Here is a 13,814-nt window from a genome sequence, read left to right as displayed (position 1 = left end):
CTGCTCCGCTTCTGTTTCCACATGACAACATCCTCTATAAAAGTTTAATTAGTTGCGTCTAATCATGTGCAGGGAACATTTACCTGCTTCACATAAACATAGATCATGTTTGATTTCCCTGCGGAGGCTGGTGGGATTGATTACTCTGCGTACAACCGCCTGTAAATGCTGATGATTGCCGGGTAGAATAAGAGTGTTGTTTTATTTTTATATTCTCTGGAATTGTTGGTGTGACATGTGGTTGTTGAGAGCAGGAAACACATCTGGGGGGCACCGCTGCATTGGCAAGGTGGATTCACTCGCTCTCTCCTCCCACTCACTTTACCGCTGAACTCCTCTCTCTCTTTGCTCCCTATTGATTTGTCTCCCTTCTCCTCAACAGGTATCGTATCATGGGGAACCTACTGAAAGTTTTGACATGCACAGACCTGGAACAGGAGCCCAATTTTTTCCTCGACTTTGAAAGTGAGTCCTTCTGAAGTAATTGCTCCCCCCTCCCCCCCCTCTCCACTGATATTGATCACCTGAATATCTTACCATAGCATTATCAGCTCCGAAAAACACTGTGTTCCTCCCAGCGGCAAAAAGGAATAAAACCCACCACTTCTGCTCTTTTCGAATCAAACCTGCCTCTCCTCCACCGGAGTGTGAGCGGAATATCAATCAGGGCCGGGTTGCAGCAGAGCCCCCTCCTCAAATATAAAGCGCTTAAGTTCAGCTGCTGTGTAGCCTCAGGCCCCTCAACATGGCTTGATCCTGTACTGTACTATTCTCACACTTGGCAGAGCCAGAGACTCAGTCATACCTTTAGAGGAAACAATGCCTCGGATGGCTCCAACTGGTTCTAGCTGATTTTCTTTTTATATATTGAAATAACATCACAGTTTTTTATATCTAACAAATAATTTCAATGCAGGATTGCTTAAATGTTATAAAGATCTCACTAGCTGTAGTCTTTCTAGAGTGTATTTGCATTTTGCGAATGTTTTTACTCCCTAAAATCTACTCAAAAAAACTCATATTAAATTTAAACAAAGACTTATTGAATGGATTAAATTCAAAAGCAAAATGAATAATGATTCACAGTAGAAATACTTTATTATAGCTCCCAGTATGAGCTGAGTTTGAGGTGTTGCTTCTGCACGGGAGCAGGAGTTTACATTCATCACACTTGGCAAGGTGCTCTTCCTTCAGGTGCTGGAAAGGAGTTCATACTCCTGTTGCTATTCTTCATTGCCACTTCTCTCAAGGCAAAATAAGAGCTCAGAAAACCAAACAGTCTCTACACACAGAGCTGTTACAAAGAATATATATAAGCCTTTTTCATTTGTCTTCTCTTATCTTGCTCCATTTCCCTCCTATCAGCCAGGGAAGTGGGTGGTGTCACGGATAAATGGGAAACTTTGCCAAGATGAGATTATTCCTGTGAATTTACATTTACATAATTGAAAGCTGCACATTCTCATCATATTTGGGGATTTAATAGATTTCCTACAGCTGTTTTTTTACCGTGTGTTTCAAGCCAGTCTGAATATGGATTAGAAACTAATCAGATTTGCCCTGTTGACCCTGTTGTTGTTATTGTTGTTGTGGTGGTGGTGGTCTGCTGCAGATGCCCAGCCCACGGACGCAGAGCGCGAGGTGTGGGAGCAGGTGGACGTGGTGCTGAAAGACGCCAAGGGGATCCTGGATGAGCTGCAGGCGTACAAGGGAGCGGGCCAGGAGATCAGAGAGGTACGCCCTTACACAAAATAACCCAACTCCAACTCAGAGGCAGGCAGAGCTGCTGCAGAGTTTGGAGAGTCTGCTTGTGTCCTGCTGTGAAGAAAGGATTTCAGATCACACTGACAGTAGTGGAGGTGTTTCCCTTTCGGATTAAAAATAAGAAAAGTCAAATGAATAACCTCCTTAGGAGACGACTGCTGGGAATAATTCACAAGGGTTGTAAAAATGATTAAGTCATTAAGGAATTCTCGCCTCGGTCTGTAACCACAAATAAATATTGACATTTAGATTCAAGATTCAAGGGTTTATTATCAAATGCACAACAATAACATTAAGCAGTCGCTGGTAATGAAATGCTTGGGTCACAGGAATTCTTCTAGCAATGCTCAGAGTATTACAACCAATAAAACAAAATTTGAATAAAATAATAGAAAATAGAAAATCAAAAATTTAAAATAGAAAATAAAATATAAACGTATATCTAAATATATATATATATATATATACACCTGAAGAAAAAAGTGGACATTAGACATTTTTCTGTGAAGTGAGGGGATATTAACATACCATTGTGACCAACTCTGAAAGACATTGATGACAGATAAAATTATTTTATTGAAAAGAATCAGATTTTTCAATTGTATAAAGAAAATTGTCTTTCTCCTTGTCCTCCCTTTATAAGTTCTATGAAGTAAATAAACTAAATTCGAGCATGGAAACCACAAAAGACATTTTCCAGTGCACCCCAATACCTTTTTATACAGAATTTCCTGTAGAAAATCTGTAGCGCTCCTCTATTATAACTCTGTTTAGTTACCCTCGTCTGTAATTCACCTGAAATAATTCTTATTTTTCTTGTGTGTGTGTTTCCAGGCGATCCAGAATCCGAACGATGAGGCGTTACAGGAGCAGTCGTGGGCGGCCGTGGTTCCCTTAGTGGGGAAACTGAAGAAGTTCTACCAGTTCTCCCAGAGGTTAGGTACGTATCTGCAGATTAACTTTCCTGTTGTCCTGAACGTGTCCGACCCAAACAGTCTCATGCTGCGTTCTTTACCTGTAAAATGCAAAACTCCTCTCTTGTGTGTCTCAGTTTTTCGTGCATTCTTAATTTGAAGCATCACCTCAGTCCCAGACTTGCTGCTGAGAAGGATGAAAGTACATGTGCTTTATATAAAACATCTTCTAGTGGCCTCAGCAGCACACAACCTTCATACATGACCTTAATTGTTCACGTGTGCATCTGCAGTATTGACTGCTGAACTGCAAAAGTCAACACACACGTAACCCACAGCTCAGCCTTACACAAACTCCCTTTGAAACCCCCACAGCCGCGCATTTCTCAACATGCTGCTTGCATTGCACTGCCCGCTGACCTCTGCTGGGCTATAGGTTGTTTAATTAGCATGGATACAGGGGGGGGGGGGAGTAGGCTTACTGCTCCCTGATCTTCTTATGACCCTCAGGCTTGAAGGGGGGGGGGGGGCAGCCCGCCATGCCCCAACGCCCTCAGCCCCGTAATCCCAGTGGCGGTGCAGAAGGTAGTCAATGGGAGCAGTGGGCGGCGGCTGCCTGGCGGTGGCGGTTATGTAATGAAGTAGGTCACCTCCCAGTCGCGGCTGCTGCTCTATTTCACCGCCTTGACTTCAGGCTCCAGGGGCCGTGATGGCGTCCGCGTCCCGACTTCCTGTCGGATCTGCGTGAAGCTGAGAGAGCTTCACCACTCCAGGCTGGTGGAGCAGAGCTGAGGAGGGAAGATCTACTACTGGGGACGTTATGTCATTTATGGTGACACCCATATCTCCCCATAATGTAGTGTTGAGACTTGGATCCTCCCAGAATAAAAGGTCTCTATGTTGTTTGGGATTGTTTCATCAACAGTTGAAAACAAACCGAATGTTAACTGTATGTGAAAGAAGGTGGTAAATATTTGACATTTTTGCTTTGATTATGTAAGAGACGTGTTTCTTTATGTCATTTATGTTGACACCCATATTTCCCCATAATGTAACATAATGTAGTATTGAGACTTGGATCCTCCCAGAATAAAAGGTCTTTATGTTGTTTGGGTTGTTTCACCAACAGTTGAAAACAAACCGAATGTATTTCATGTATTTGAAAGAGACTCATTTGAGAAGCTGGTAAATATTTGTCATTTTTGCTTTGATTATGTAAGAGACGTGTTTCTTTGTCATTTATGTTGACACCAATTTTTCCCCATAATGTAGCATAATGTAGACTTAAGACTTGGATCCTCCCAGAATAAAAGGTCTTTATGTTGTTTGGGTTGTTTCACCAACAGTTGAAAACAAACCGAATGTTTACTGCATGTGAAAGAAGGTGGTAAATATTTGACATTTTTACTTGATTATGTAAGAGACGTGTTTCTTTGCTCACGTGTTGTTCCTGCATGAAAACTCGAATCTGATTTTAATGTAACATCACTGTCACAACGTAAATTTTTTCTGCTACAGACCAGACTAACATCCTTTATTTCTGATGAGGATTTTACGTTTATGACCTTAACTCTGAGAAACTGATGTGAATTTGAGTCTCACTCCTCATAGATTCTCGGGTCTCGAACAGACTAAAGACGCACTCACCCCCCCCTCTCTGCGACTACAGCGCCTAACATGCCCGCATTCTACTTGCCTGCTCTGCCGTGACCTGATGAGCTCAGACATGCCCCCCCTCCCCTCCCCACCCTCCCCTCCATCCCCACAGACCAGAGTGGCTCATTCCCGACAGCCTCTAAGCATCTCCATCTTAACTTCTGTTGTGACTGGGACTTAGAGGGAAGGAAGGAGCCGCTCCTCAGTGCCGCTCTGAGTCAGCCGCCTCGCTGCCATCGCCGGCCCGAGCAGATGGGAGTCATTACCGAATGGCAAACACGCTCAATTTGCCGCGCGGAGCTGCCAGAGCTCCGTCCGTCCGCCCCCCCCCTCCGCTCTCTGATTATCTTAAGTCGACCACCGTCTGAATGTTGACGTGCTCGTCGTCGTGTGTAATCAACAAGAGATGTAAAAGACACTCAGAGTAAATCGACCCGGTGCTCATTTGGAAACACGCTCGGCTTCTGGCATCAGATGCTCAGCTCCTCTGGGTTGTGTCATTATTAAAAAGCATCTCGGACGAGACTGAATTCTGAGCATCGTCTGCATCTATAAATACAAACTTCCCGCTGGACTCAGGTTTCTCCTCTCGATCTTGAAACTGTGAGTTTGAAGAGGACCTGTCTCGTTTGATATTATTATCTCCTGAGCGTCGATCTCTACGTTTCACTTAATCGTTTCCTAATGTCCCTGCTGCGGCTCCTCATGCATGTGTAATGATCGGTCTGTGTGTGTGTGTGTGTATGTGTGTGTGTGTGTGTGTGTGTGTGTGTCACGTCCAGGCATGACACAGGCTTTGTATTTACTTACTGTCAAAACAATGAGTGTAATTCTGCTTGAATGAAATCCTGTTCCCCTCCAACCCCCCCCCCCCCCCCCCTCAATTCCATTCCAATGAGATAATTAGTCCCATGTCTCATCTGCATCTGAGCAGGAAAGCCTCTCGTCCCCCCCCTGCCCTTCTTTCCCGGACCACCCCTCACCCCCCCCCCCCCCAGACTGGCACTGGGCCCTCGGCAGTTTGGGCACCACCACCACTGTCCCATTATCTGTCTGTGTCCTAATCAGGCGACTTCAGCTGGCTGACACACTAACTGTGGTGATGATCCACTTTAAAGACTTTTCTTTGGCCTCGTCCAGAAACAACACACACAATGATACGAGACAGAAAGAATCTAAATCTTGGTTGATGAGTTATGTGGAGCTGGTTTATTTTTTGGAATATTTTATTTTTCAAAATATTTTCACATTGCAAGAGAACATGCAGAGCATACAGAGCAATCTACATCAAACATTACAGAAAATAACATAACAAAATTAAAAAAAATACACGCATTGATGAAATAAAACTAATTAAATAAGAGAAAAAAAAGAAAAAAGTTGGTGCATAGGATGACATCACAGAGAAATACAGCAATGACACAGTATTAATATACTGTTTATAATGTAATTCAGAGTTCCAAATAGTTACAGTCCTATGGTACCGTTGGTGGTGTATCCATGTATCACAAATAAGGGTTATTGGAGCTGTTATGGTCGACACTAGCTGGGATCAGCCTCTCAATTGTTAAGATTGGCTGTTATTTCTTATCATTAATGAGTATAAAGTTGATATATTTTGTCTTGTTTAAAGTTTTTTTAATCATTCCCAAAGACTTAAGAAACAATTCAATGTGAACGAACATATTCAGCAGATGAATCAATGTTGAAAATAAACTACAATTGTTAAAGTCGCTGCACTGTTTTACATTTAAGAGTTGAATATTCACTCTGCTGTGACAGATGGAGCGTTGCTTCTTTCTCACAACCTTTTGAGTTTTTCAATTTCTGTAATATTGTACGGATTCTTCAGCTGTTAACTGGAACCTTGAGCAACAAAAACTCGATTGTGAAAGACAACCTGGGCTCTGACGGGCTCAATCAAAGAACATGTATATATTTTGTTCTCGTGTTTTCGTGCCCGTCCTCTCGGCTCCTTTCCTCTAACACAGACATCGTGTTTCTCCCACAGAGGCGGCGCTGCACAGCCTCCTGGGAGCTCTGACCAGCGAGACGTACGACGACCCCACTCAGCACCTGGAGCGGGAGCAGGCGCTGGCCAAGCAGTTTGCCGAGATCCTGCACTTCACTCTGCGCTTTGATGAGCTTAAAGTAAGACACTCTGAATGTCTCCAGCCCGTCCGGGGGTGCGTCACTTTCTGCATTTAAAAACCTCGAGCTCACCTTTTTAGATATTGAAGTAACCTCTGCACTGTTCTCCTGTGATACAGACCCAACCTCTCCGTCCCCTATGAGCTGCTGACGCCCTTGAATTAGGTTTCTTGCTCCGTGCAATTTAAAAACCGCAGCCAGTGAGTGCATAATGAGCATTTAATTAGAGTCCTGATACTGCTCTGCTGTTTATAATACAGCGGATGTCAGTGGAATGGCTAATACGGGTTACTGCGGGTAAAGAGGTCTGCAAATTGTTGTTGTCCTGAGTGTAGTTCTGCATAATGAAGTCGTTTTTTTATTAATGAAGGAGAAAGGCACCTTCCAGAAATTAATATTTGGCTCGAGTTCAGACACAAGTTGCTGATGCCAGCCAAAAAACCCACCAGGAATGGAGTGGGGGTGTCGCTTGAATGCGCATTGTCAGAAACATGAGGCCTCGTGATGAGACAGCGGGTGAACTGGTTCCCCTTACACCCCGACTCCTCAGAAACAAAAACTTACAAAAAACCCCTCCTGACACCCTGAGGCCATTTGCTGCGATGTCCCAATTAGTGCCCACTGCCCAGGGATGGAAACCCAAAGGTGGGGGGGGTGCAAAGTGGCATGCTAGGCCTTGTCATCAATCTTTCACACCCATGCACGGGCTCCTGACCTAGTTAAACTGTCTGTGTGGCGTGCCGCCCGTCTCCTCTGGTGGACGCAGACCGAGCACCAGTCTATTGTCGCAGGATTAGCCTGCTGCCAGTCCAGCTCTGGATGTGACATGCTCATACAGGACTGACGATAATTAGCCACAGGATGAGCTCTCACTAGTGGTGACATTTGAAAAGAAGCTCCCTGGTTGGTTGCTTCTTTTTTTGCTTTTTTTTTTTTAAGAGGTCACTGTAGCCAGATGAGTCATATTTGTAGAAAGTGGTGTCAAAGGAAATCAACTGAATTCTGTGGCTTTTGTTCGAGGCTTTCCTTCTCACCTCCGCTCGGCCTAACGAGACCCGCTACTACCTTTTTGACGGCTGTGTAATTGTTGACCCTCCTGTCAGAAACTATCCAGCTGCACAGCCAGACTGTGGAGGGAGAATTACCAAATACCCCCTGACAGGAGGAGCCGGGGATGTGGACGTTAAAGCGGGATGAGTGTCAGAGGATTCAAATCCAGTTCAGCAAATGAAACTGTAATTGTATCAGTGTTCTTTTCATGTCGTTTGCCCCCCAAAGCTACATTTCTGCCTTGTTGACTAAAAGACTCTGTCAGGACGCCGGCGTGTTTGATCCCGAGCTGAATGTCCTGCAGACATGAAGAGAAACACTCTCTCACTCTGTGTGTGTGTGTTAAAACCCATTTCTGTTTGTTTTTGTTTTCCAGATGACAAATCCTGCCATTCAGAATGACTTCAGTTATTACAGGAGAACGCTGAGCCGCATGCGGATCAACAACGTGCCGGTGAGCTCATTACGTCCAACGCTCTCTGGGGGGGGGGGGGGACTGTAGCTGAAGAGAATTCAACTTGGTTAAAGCAGCGACAATCAATGGTTTGATCTCAGCCATGGATCAAATATCTACTTGTGCTTGAAAGGAATCTCTGGAGATGATAAGCTCAGAGATTTATACACAATTCTGCAGTTCAGCTCTAGTCTAGTGAGCGTTTTAGTATCTTTTAGTTTATTGTTTTAATTTAAAAGCCTGCAACTATACTGTTTTGGTTCAGTCTCCTTGTTTTAATGTTATTTTCAACCGCAGCAGAAAAAGTTACTTATTTTTTATTTCTTTTTTAGAACTTTGTTGAAGAGAAACACAAACTTTACTTGACAACATCACAAATTAGATATCACAGACTGATTAGTGAAAAATAAATAAATGGACAGTTAAGACATTCCATCGTACCACAGGATTCCCCTCAGTTAGAGAGGTATCCTGCAATAGGTAGCCACCTCCTCACAAAAACATCAGACCTTAATTGTAATTGAGCAGTTAAAGCCTCCATTCCATACACCTCCCTCAGCTTCTGTTTCCACTGTGCCTCTGTAGGCGGCTGTGGATTCAACCTTTTCATTGTCACCATTTTCCTAGCAGTCATCAAGAATATATGTAACAAGTGCTCTTGGTCTCTTGTGTACATGCCTTCAGAGGAGTTAGATCGAAAAGAAACTGACTTGGGGTGAATAGTATATTAATTCCCCAAACTTTATCTATCTCGCTCTTTATGTTACTTATTTTCTAAATTACTTTGTGTAGTCCTTACTGGATGAAGTCAATTAACTGGCATTGCCTTTATCTCTGATGGGTGTGACATTGCAAAACATAGATACAGAATTTCAGCTCAACTTCAGTTAACGACCACAACACATTTCATCAGTTTGCTATTTAAAATGCAAAGAATTCAGTTGTGTGTGTGTGTGTGTGTGTGTGTGTGTGTGTGTGTGTGTGTGTGTGTGTGTGTGTGTGTGTGTGTGTGTGTGTGTGTGTGTGTGTGTGTGTGTGTGTGTGTGTGTGTGTGTGTGTGTGTGTGTGTGTGTGTGTGTGTGTGTGATTGCAGAGGCCTTTACGTCAACTGTCAAAAGATTCAGCAAAGATGAATAATGACTTTATTTTAAAACTCCTCATGTTGAGACGCTCTGTGATTTTGAATTCCTTTAATGTCGCCGTGGCGCTGGCCCTGATCAAATTTAAAGATGTGCGTCATCGCGATTCGTCTGAACTCAGAACCTGAGCCGTCGCTTCTCGTTAGAATCTCGGCAGAGTTCAGAGCGCGGGAGTTGAAAGGCGGGAATGACAAATGAAGTTTTCAGACTGTTTGATCGCCGCGGCCCCACAGGGAGCTTCAGGGAGTTTGAAGCTCAGAGTGGGAGGTAACAGCACGTGGCGGGAGAATCTGATCCCAAATCAGTGGCACGGCCCAAATCCTCTAGAGATTAAACACTTAATTCCAGGTCAATGCGGATCCTGTAGATGACACCTTCTGGGATTGAACTCTGGTCTGGAGCAAATGGGCGTCTTGGACGAGTTCCAAGCTTTGTTCGTGGTGTGAGAGCGAAGCAGGACTGCTGCAGAAAAACCTGATAAGGGTTTGTGATTTTACAATGGATTCACCCGTGAAACTGCTATTTAATAAATCTTCTAATTGACCTTCACTAAGTTGAGGTGTGTTAAGCTTGTTTCCTAAAATGTACTTTTAGACCTTACTCTTTTCTAAAAATGAAGACCTGTGGAAATGTAGCTTGAGCCTTTTTATTGAGCAAAGTCCGGGCCTGCGTTTTATTCACTCCTACTTTGCGATATAAAATATAGAAGACATGCATCTTTTTTCAGTGGACATATAACAGAGAGGTTTCATTGTTCCTGTGTGTGTGTGTGTAGGATGAACAGACATCGCTCTTTGGTTTGATCTCTCTGACATTTACCATTCGGCGAATGGACCCAGACACTTGTCATTAGAACCTGTCACTGTTGAAAGCAGCTCGGGCTCAGTCTCACGCAGCAGCAGCAGCGTTTGAGTCACCGCTCAGACGACTGAATCATTCAGACATCGGAGATGAAACACATCTGTCCCCGTGGTAACGTCTCTGGGCTCGCATGTCGTCATCTGTTAAAGCAGGAATTGGTTTTGATATTTTATTCCTATTCTGTCAGCGCTGAAACAATGAAGGCACGGATTGTTCTTCATCGTTTTTTAAATATGCAGACAAATTTAGAACAGACCGGTGGAGAGATACCTGTGTTTTTTCAGTGAAGCGGCAGAATGTGTCAAAACCAGGAGGAGCAGGAGGGGTCAGTTTACATCAGTGTCTTTCTGTCAGGATCTCATTTTAATGAAATTACTTTCTAACGCACAATCCCAGTCGGGCGGCATGGAGACGAGTGTGAAGCCAAATAAAAAACACCTGCTTTCCAAATGACTCCCTCACTTTCTTCCAACCTACTCAATTCGTCTTTTGTTCATTTTAAAAACTAAATATTGCACATTATCACAAAAAAGAGAACAATGGCATCTCAACACTCTGCTCATTTTAAATACAAATCAATAAGGTGTCTGTATTGAGCAGTTTGGTGAATCTTTGTAAACTCCAGGGTCCGGTCTGTCTGACCTTTGACATGAAAGTGATGATTCTTCAAAGAAATTATAATGACACACGATTAACTCATTAATAAATAACTGTTTGCAGGCGGAGGGTGAGAATGAAGTCAACAACGAGCTGGCCAACCGGATCTCTCTGTTCTACGCCGATGCCACGCCCATGCTGAAGACATTAAGCGACGGCACGACAAAGTTTGTGTCGGAGGTAAAACTTGACAGCCGAGGCAGCGAGCTTTTTTTAACCCACCCGTCTTTGTGTCACCGAGCTCTCACTCCTCTTTTATCTCTCTGTCTTTTTATAGAACAAGAACCTGCCTATCGAGAACACGACAGACTGCTTAAGCACGATGGCGACCGTGTGTAAAGTCATGCTGGAAACACCGTGAGTGACTTGAATGTTGACAGAGCTGCTTCACCTCCTGTTCTTTCCCTTCGTGGATGTAACCCCTCGATACTCATGTCCTCACAGGGAGTACCGCAGCCGCTTCGCCAGCGAGGAGACGGTGTCGTTCTGTCTGCGGGTCATGGTCGGGGTCATCATCCTGTACGACTACGTCCATCCCGTAGGGGCCTTCGCCAAGTCATCGAAAATCGACGTGAGTGCTGCCCGGGTCGTTGCACTGTTGCTCTTCCCATCTGACTCCGACTCTAACAGTTTCTTTCTGGTCCTCAGATGAAAGGCTGCATCAAAGTCCTCAGAGATCAGCCTCCGAACAGTGTGGAAGGCCTTCTCAACGCTCTCAGGTAACTTCCCCTCTGCAGCTCAGTGAGAAGGAGACGGCTGCTCCTGCTGGTGATTCTGGCTCATGAGCAGCAGACGGGGCTCTCGGTTTATTTCACCCTCGCCTCCAGTGCGGCCACTCATCCTCTGCCCGGTCCGCTGGGGTTTCTGTCGTCTGTGTGTTGGTTGTCGAAGCCTCTCCAGAGATTCCAATTACGTCTGACACCTCGTTCCCTCGTAGTCGTCCAAATTCTGCCCGCCTGGGCCAAAACTCACAGCTGCTGGAGCTGCCGAGGCCGTGTCTGTGTCGACCTCACATCTGTATCTCTCTCTCTCTCCCTCTTTGTACCGGAGGCCTGAGGCGGGCGAGCGCTCAGCAGCAGCGTGAGGTCAACCTCATCCCAAAGCTGCCAGATTTCCTTTCAGCGACCACATCTCGGATCGGACAGAGGATGACAAATTATTTTAGATGTACAGTGGTGGAAAGTAGCAAAGTACATTTCTAGTACAGCTTTACTTTACACAGGTTTTCTCCAGGGTTATAAAGAGTCCCAAATACATTCAAATATTATGTACTAAGTCATGAATCCATTTAGGAAGGTTTTCATTATATTGTCCTATATTTAACTCCACTTCTTTGGCGGCATGTTTGTTCTGTCTCTGTTTGTTTTGATTCGTATCCTCCAGCATCGTACTAACTTACTAACAGACAAACAAACGCAGATGAAATCACAACTTCCATGTCGGAGGGAATTACAACATCTGAACACTTCTTCTGTTTGTTGAAATTCACTTGTGTCTTTTCCTGTGGCTGCAGGTACACGACCAAGCATCTGAACGATGAATCAACCAACAAGACTATCAAGAGCATGCTGCAGTAGGACCGAGCTGCCTGCTTGCCTCACAGCCTGCTGGGGGGGGGACGCCACTCTCCTGACTGATGTCGGTGCACAGAATGTTTTTGTTTTTTTCCTTTTTAAAGAGCTGCAGCTCCGCCCTCTTTTTATATTGCAAAATGCTACTGCCATTATGAAACGTCTTTTTCTGTGCCAAAAAGATGTCGCTGTGATGTTTTCGATAAAAAGGCCATGAAACAATGGCAGCTGATGAAAACATAGCAGAACCTCTGGGGTTTTAAAAATGTCTTGTTTTTTTTCCCTGTTTAAGGGACGGGAGTGCTTTGACTTGAAAATTTAAAAGAGAGAGATATATAGAGAAGTATATATTATTTTTGTTTGATTCGTTATTTAATATTACATCTTCTGCATGATGAAAATTGTCTTTCTTTCCTTGTATTTAAAAAAACTAATGGTTCAGTTTAATTTGTCTGCTCTATTGTGCATTATTACATGTTTTGTTATTGAAATGGTACTTGTCAAAATGAGATTTCAGAGTACTGTTTTTATATTTTTTTATAGGTTTTAATTTGTGCATATGACTTTTTTTTCTCATAGTTGTGTTGTATTTTTCATTTGAAAACTTTCAAACTGTGATGTGTGCAAAAATCTAAATCAAATTGGGAGCGTGTACTGTACGTGGACAGTAAGTTGTGGCTGGAGACATTAAAAAGAGAACTCTGGTTTTCTACCATCGCCTCGTCGGGTTTCATCTGTTCTCATATCCGAGTTGTCGGATGTTTTACTGTAAAGGTTTATTTTTATTCCTCACGTGATAATTAGCAAGAAGCTCCTTCTTATGATCGATCATAAAAACAGGCAGCGGGGGAAAACGTTTCAGATCTCACAGCTTCTCTTTTCTTGATTAAACAAACCCAGTGACACAGGATGAGCTCCACTACCTTAAAGGGACAGTTTCACACAAAAAGCAAACATTTATTTAATATAAACAATAAACCCGAACCTTATAAGAAAGTTCGGCATTGCAAAATAAATGTAATCTGATGATCTGCTCATTTAGTTTAAACTGGTAATCGAGAGTGAGGCATCTTGAATGTGCAGCAGAAGAAACCACGCCCTGACGTCACCCATTGGTTTGTGAGCTGCAGGTTTGAAGCCTCAATTTGAAGCAGGAATGAGTCGATAATAACAGTTTGGGACAGTTTGATTTCAGGCTTATGAAAGACTTATTAAATAAATAAGAAAATAATAAAGGGAGTAATACATTCTCTTTAAATTCATGCATTTCCCTTCATGTGCTTTTAATATGAGCCGTGTTCTCTTTGCCTTTTATGACCACTCCATGTCTACTGTACTTTAGGGCTCATTAAAAACCTACTCACATGATGTCATTGACAAGTAGTCGTCTCCCTTTCATAAAAAAAAAAGAGCTTTTTCTGGGATCCATTGTTCCTTCTTTCCACATTTATTAATATTTGTTGTGTCTGTTGTGTTCAGTAAAAGAGGGAAAGTGAATCTTCCGTTCATTCCACCCTCACGTCTCTTAACCTTTCAGTGTTTCTCCTCCTTCCAGCAGCATTTCAGTGGGATCAGGGAAGTTGCCGCTGGGGGGGCA

At 43.6% G+C, this 13,814-nt stretch overlaps 1 protein-coding gene across 1 annotated transcript in view; it reads left to right on the top strand.

The window, feature by feature from the left end:
• fam49bb (family with sequence similarity 49 member Bb) overlaps window positions 1-12,932 on the top strand; it is a 33,828-nt gene extending 20,896 nt beyond the window's left edge. Inside the window, exons 3-12 of the mRNA XM_061093738.1 lie at window positions 383-465; window positions 1,613-1,734; window positions 2,599-2,704; window positions 6,346-6,485; window positions 7,912-7,989; window positions 10,710-10,826; window positions 10,924-11,003; window positions 11,091-11,217; window positions 11,295-11,365; window positions 12,160-12,932. Coding sequence (XP_060949721.1) covers window positions 393-465; window positions 1,613-1,734; window positions 2,599-2,704; window positions 6,346-6,485; window positions 7,912-7,989; window positions 10,710-10,826; window positions 10,924-11,003; window positions 11,091-11,217; window positions 11,295-11,365; window positions 12,160-12,223 — 978 coding nt within the window. The 5' untranslated portion in view covers window positions 383-392 and the 3' untranslated portion in view covers window positions 12,224-12,932. The remainder of the gene's footprint in view (window positions 1-382; window positions 466-1,612; window positions 1,735-2,598; window positions 2,705-6,345; window positions 6,486-7,911; window positions 7,990-10,709; window positions 10,827-10,923; window positions 11,004-11,090; window positions 11,218-11,294; window positions 11,366-12,159) is intronic.
• Window positions 12,933-13,814: the final 882 nt, after the last annotated feature.

The sequence above is a fragment of the Limanda limanda genome, chromosome 20, assembly GCF_963576545.1.
Source record: "Limanda limanda chromosome 20, fLimLim1.1, whole genome shotgun sequence".
NCBI lineage: Eukaryota > Metazoa > Chordata > Actinopteri > Pleuronectiformes > Pleuronectidae > Limanda > Limanda limanda.
The sequence above is the reverse complement of the archived record's forward strand: the minus strand, read 5'-3'. Positions and strand labels throughout refer to the sequence as shown.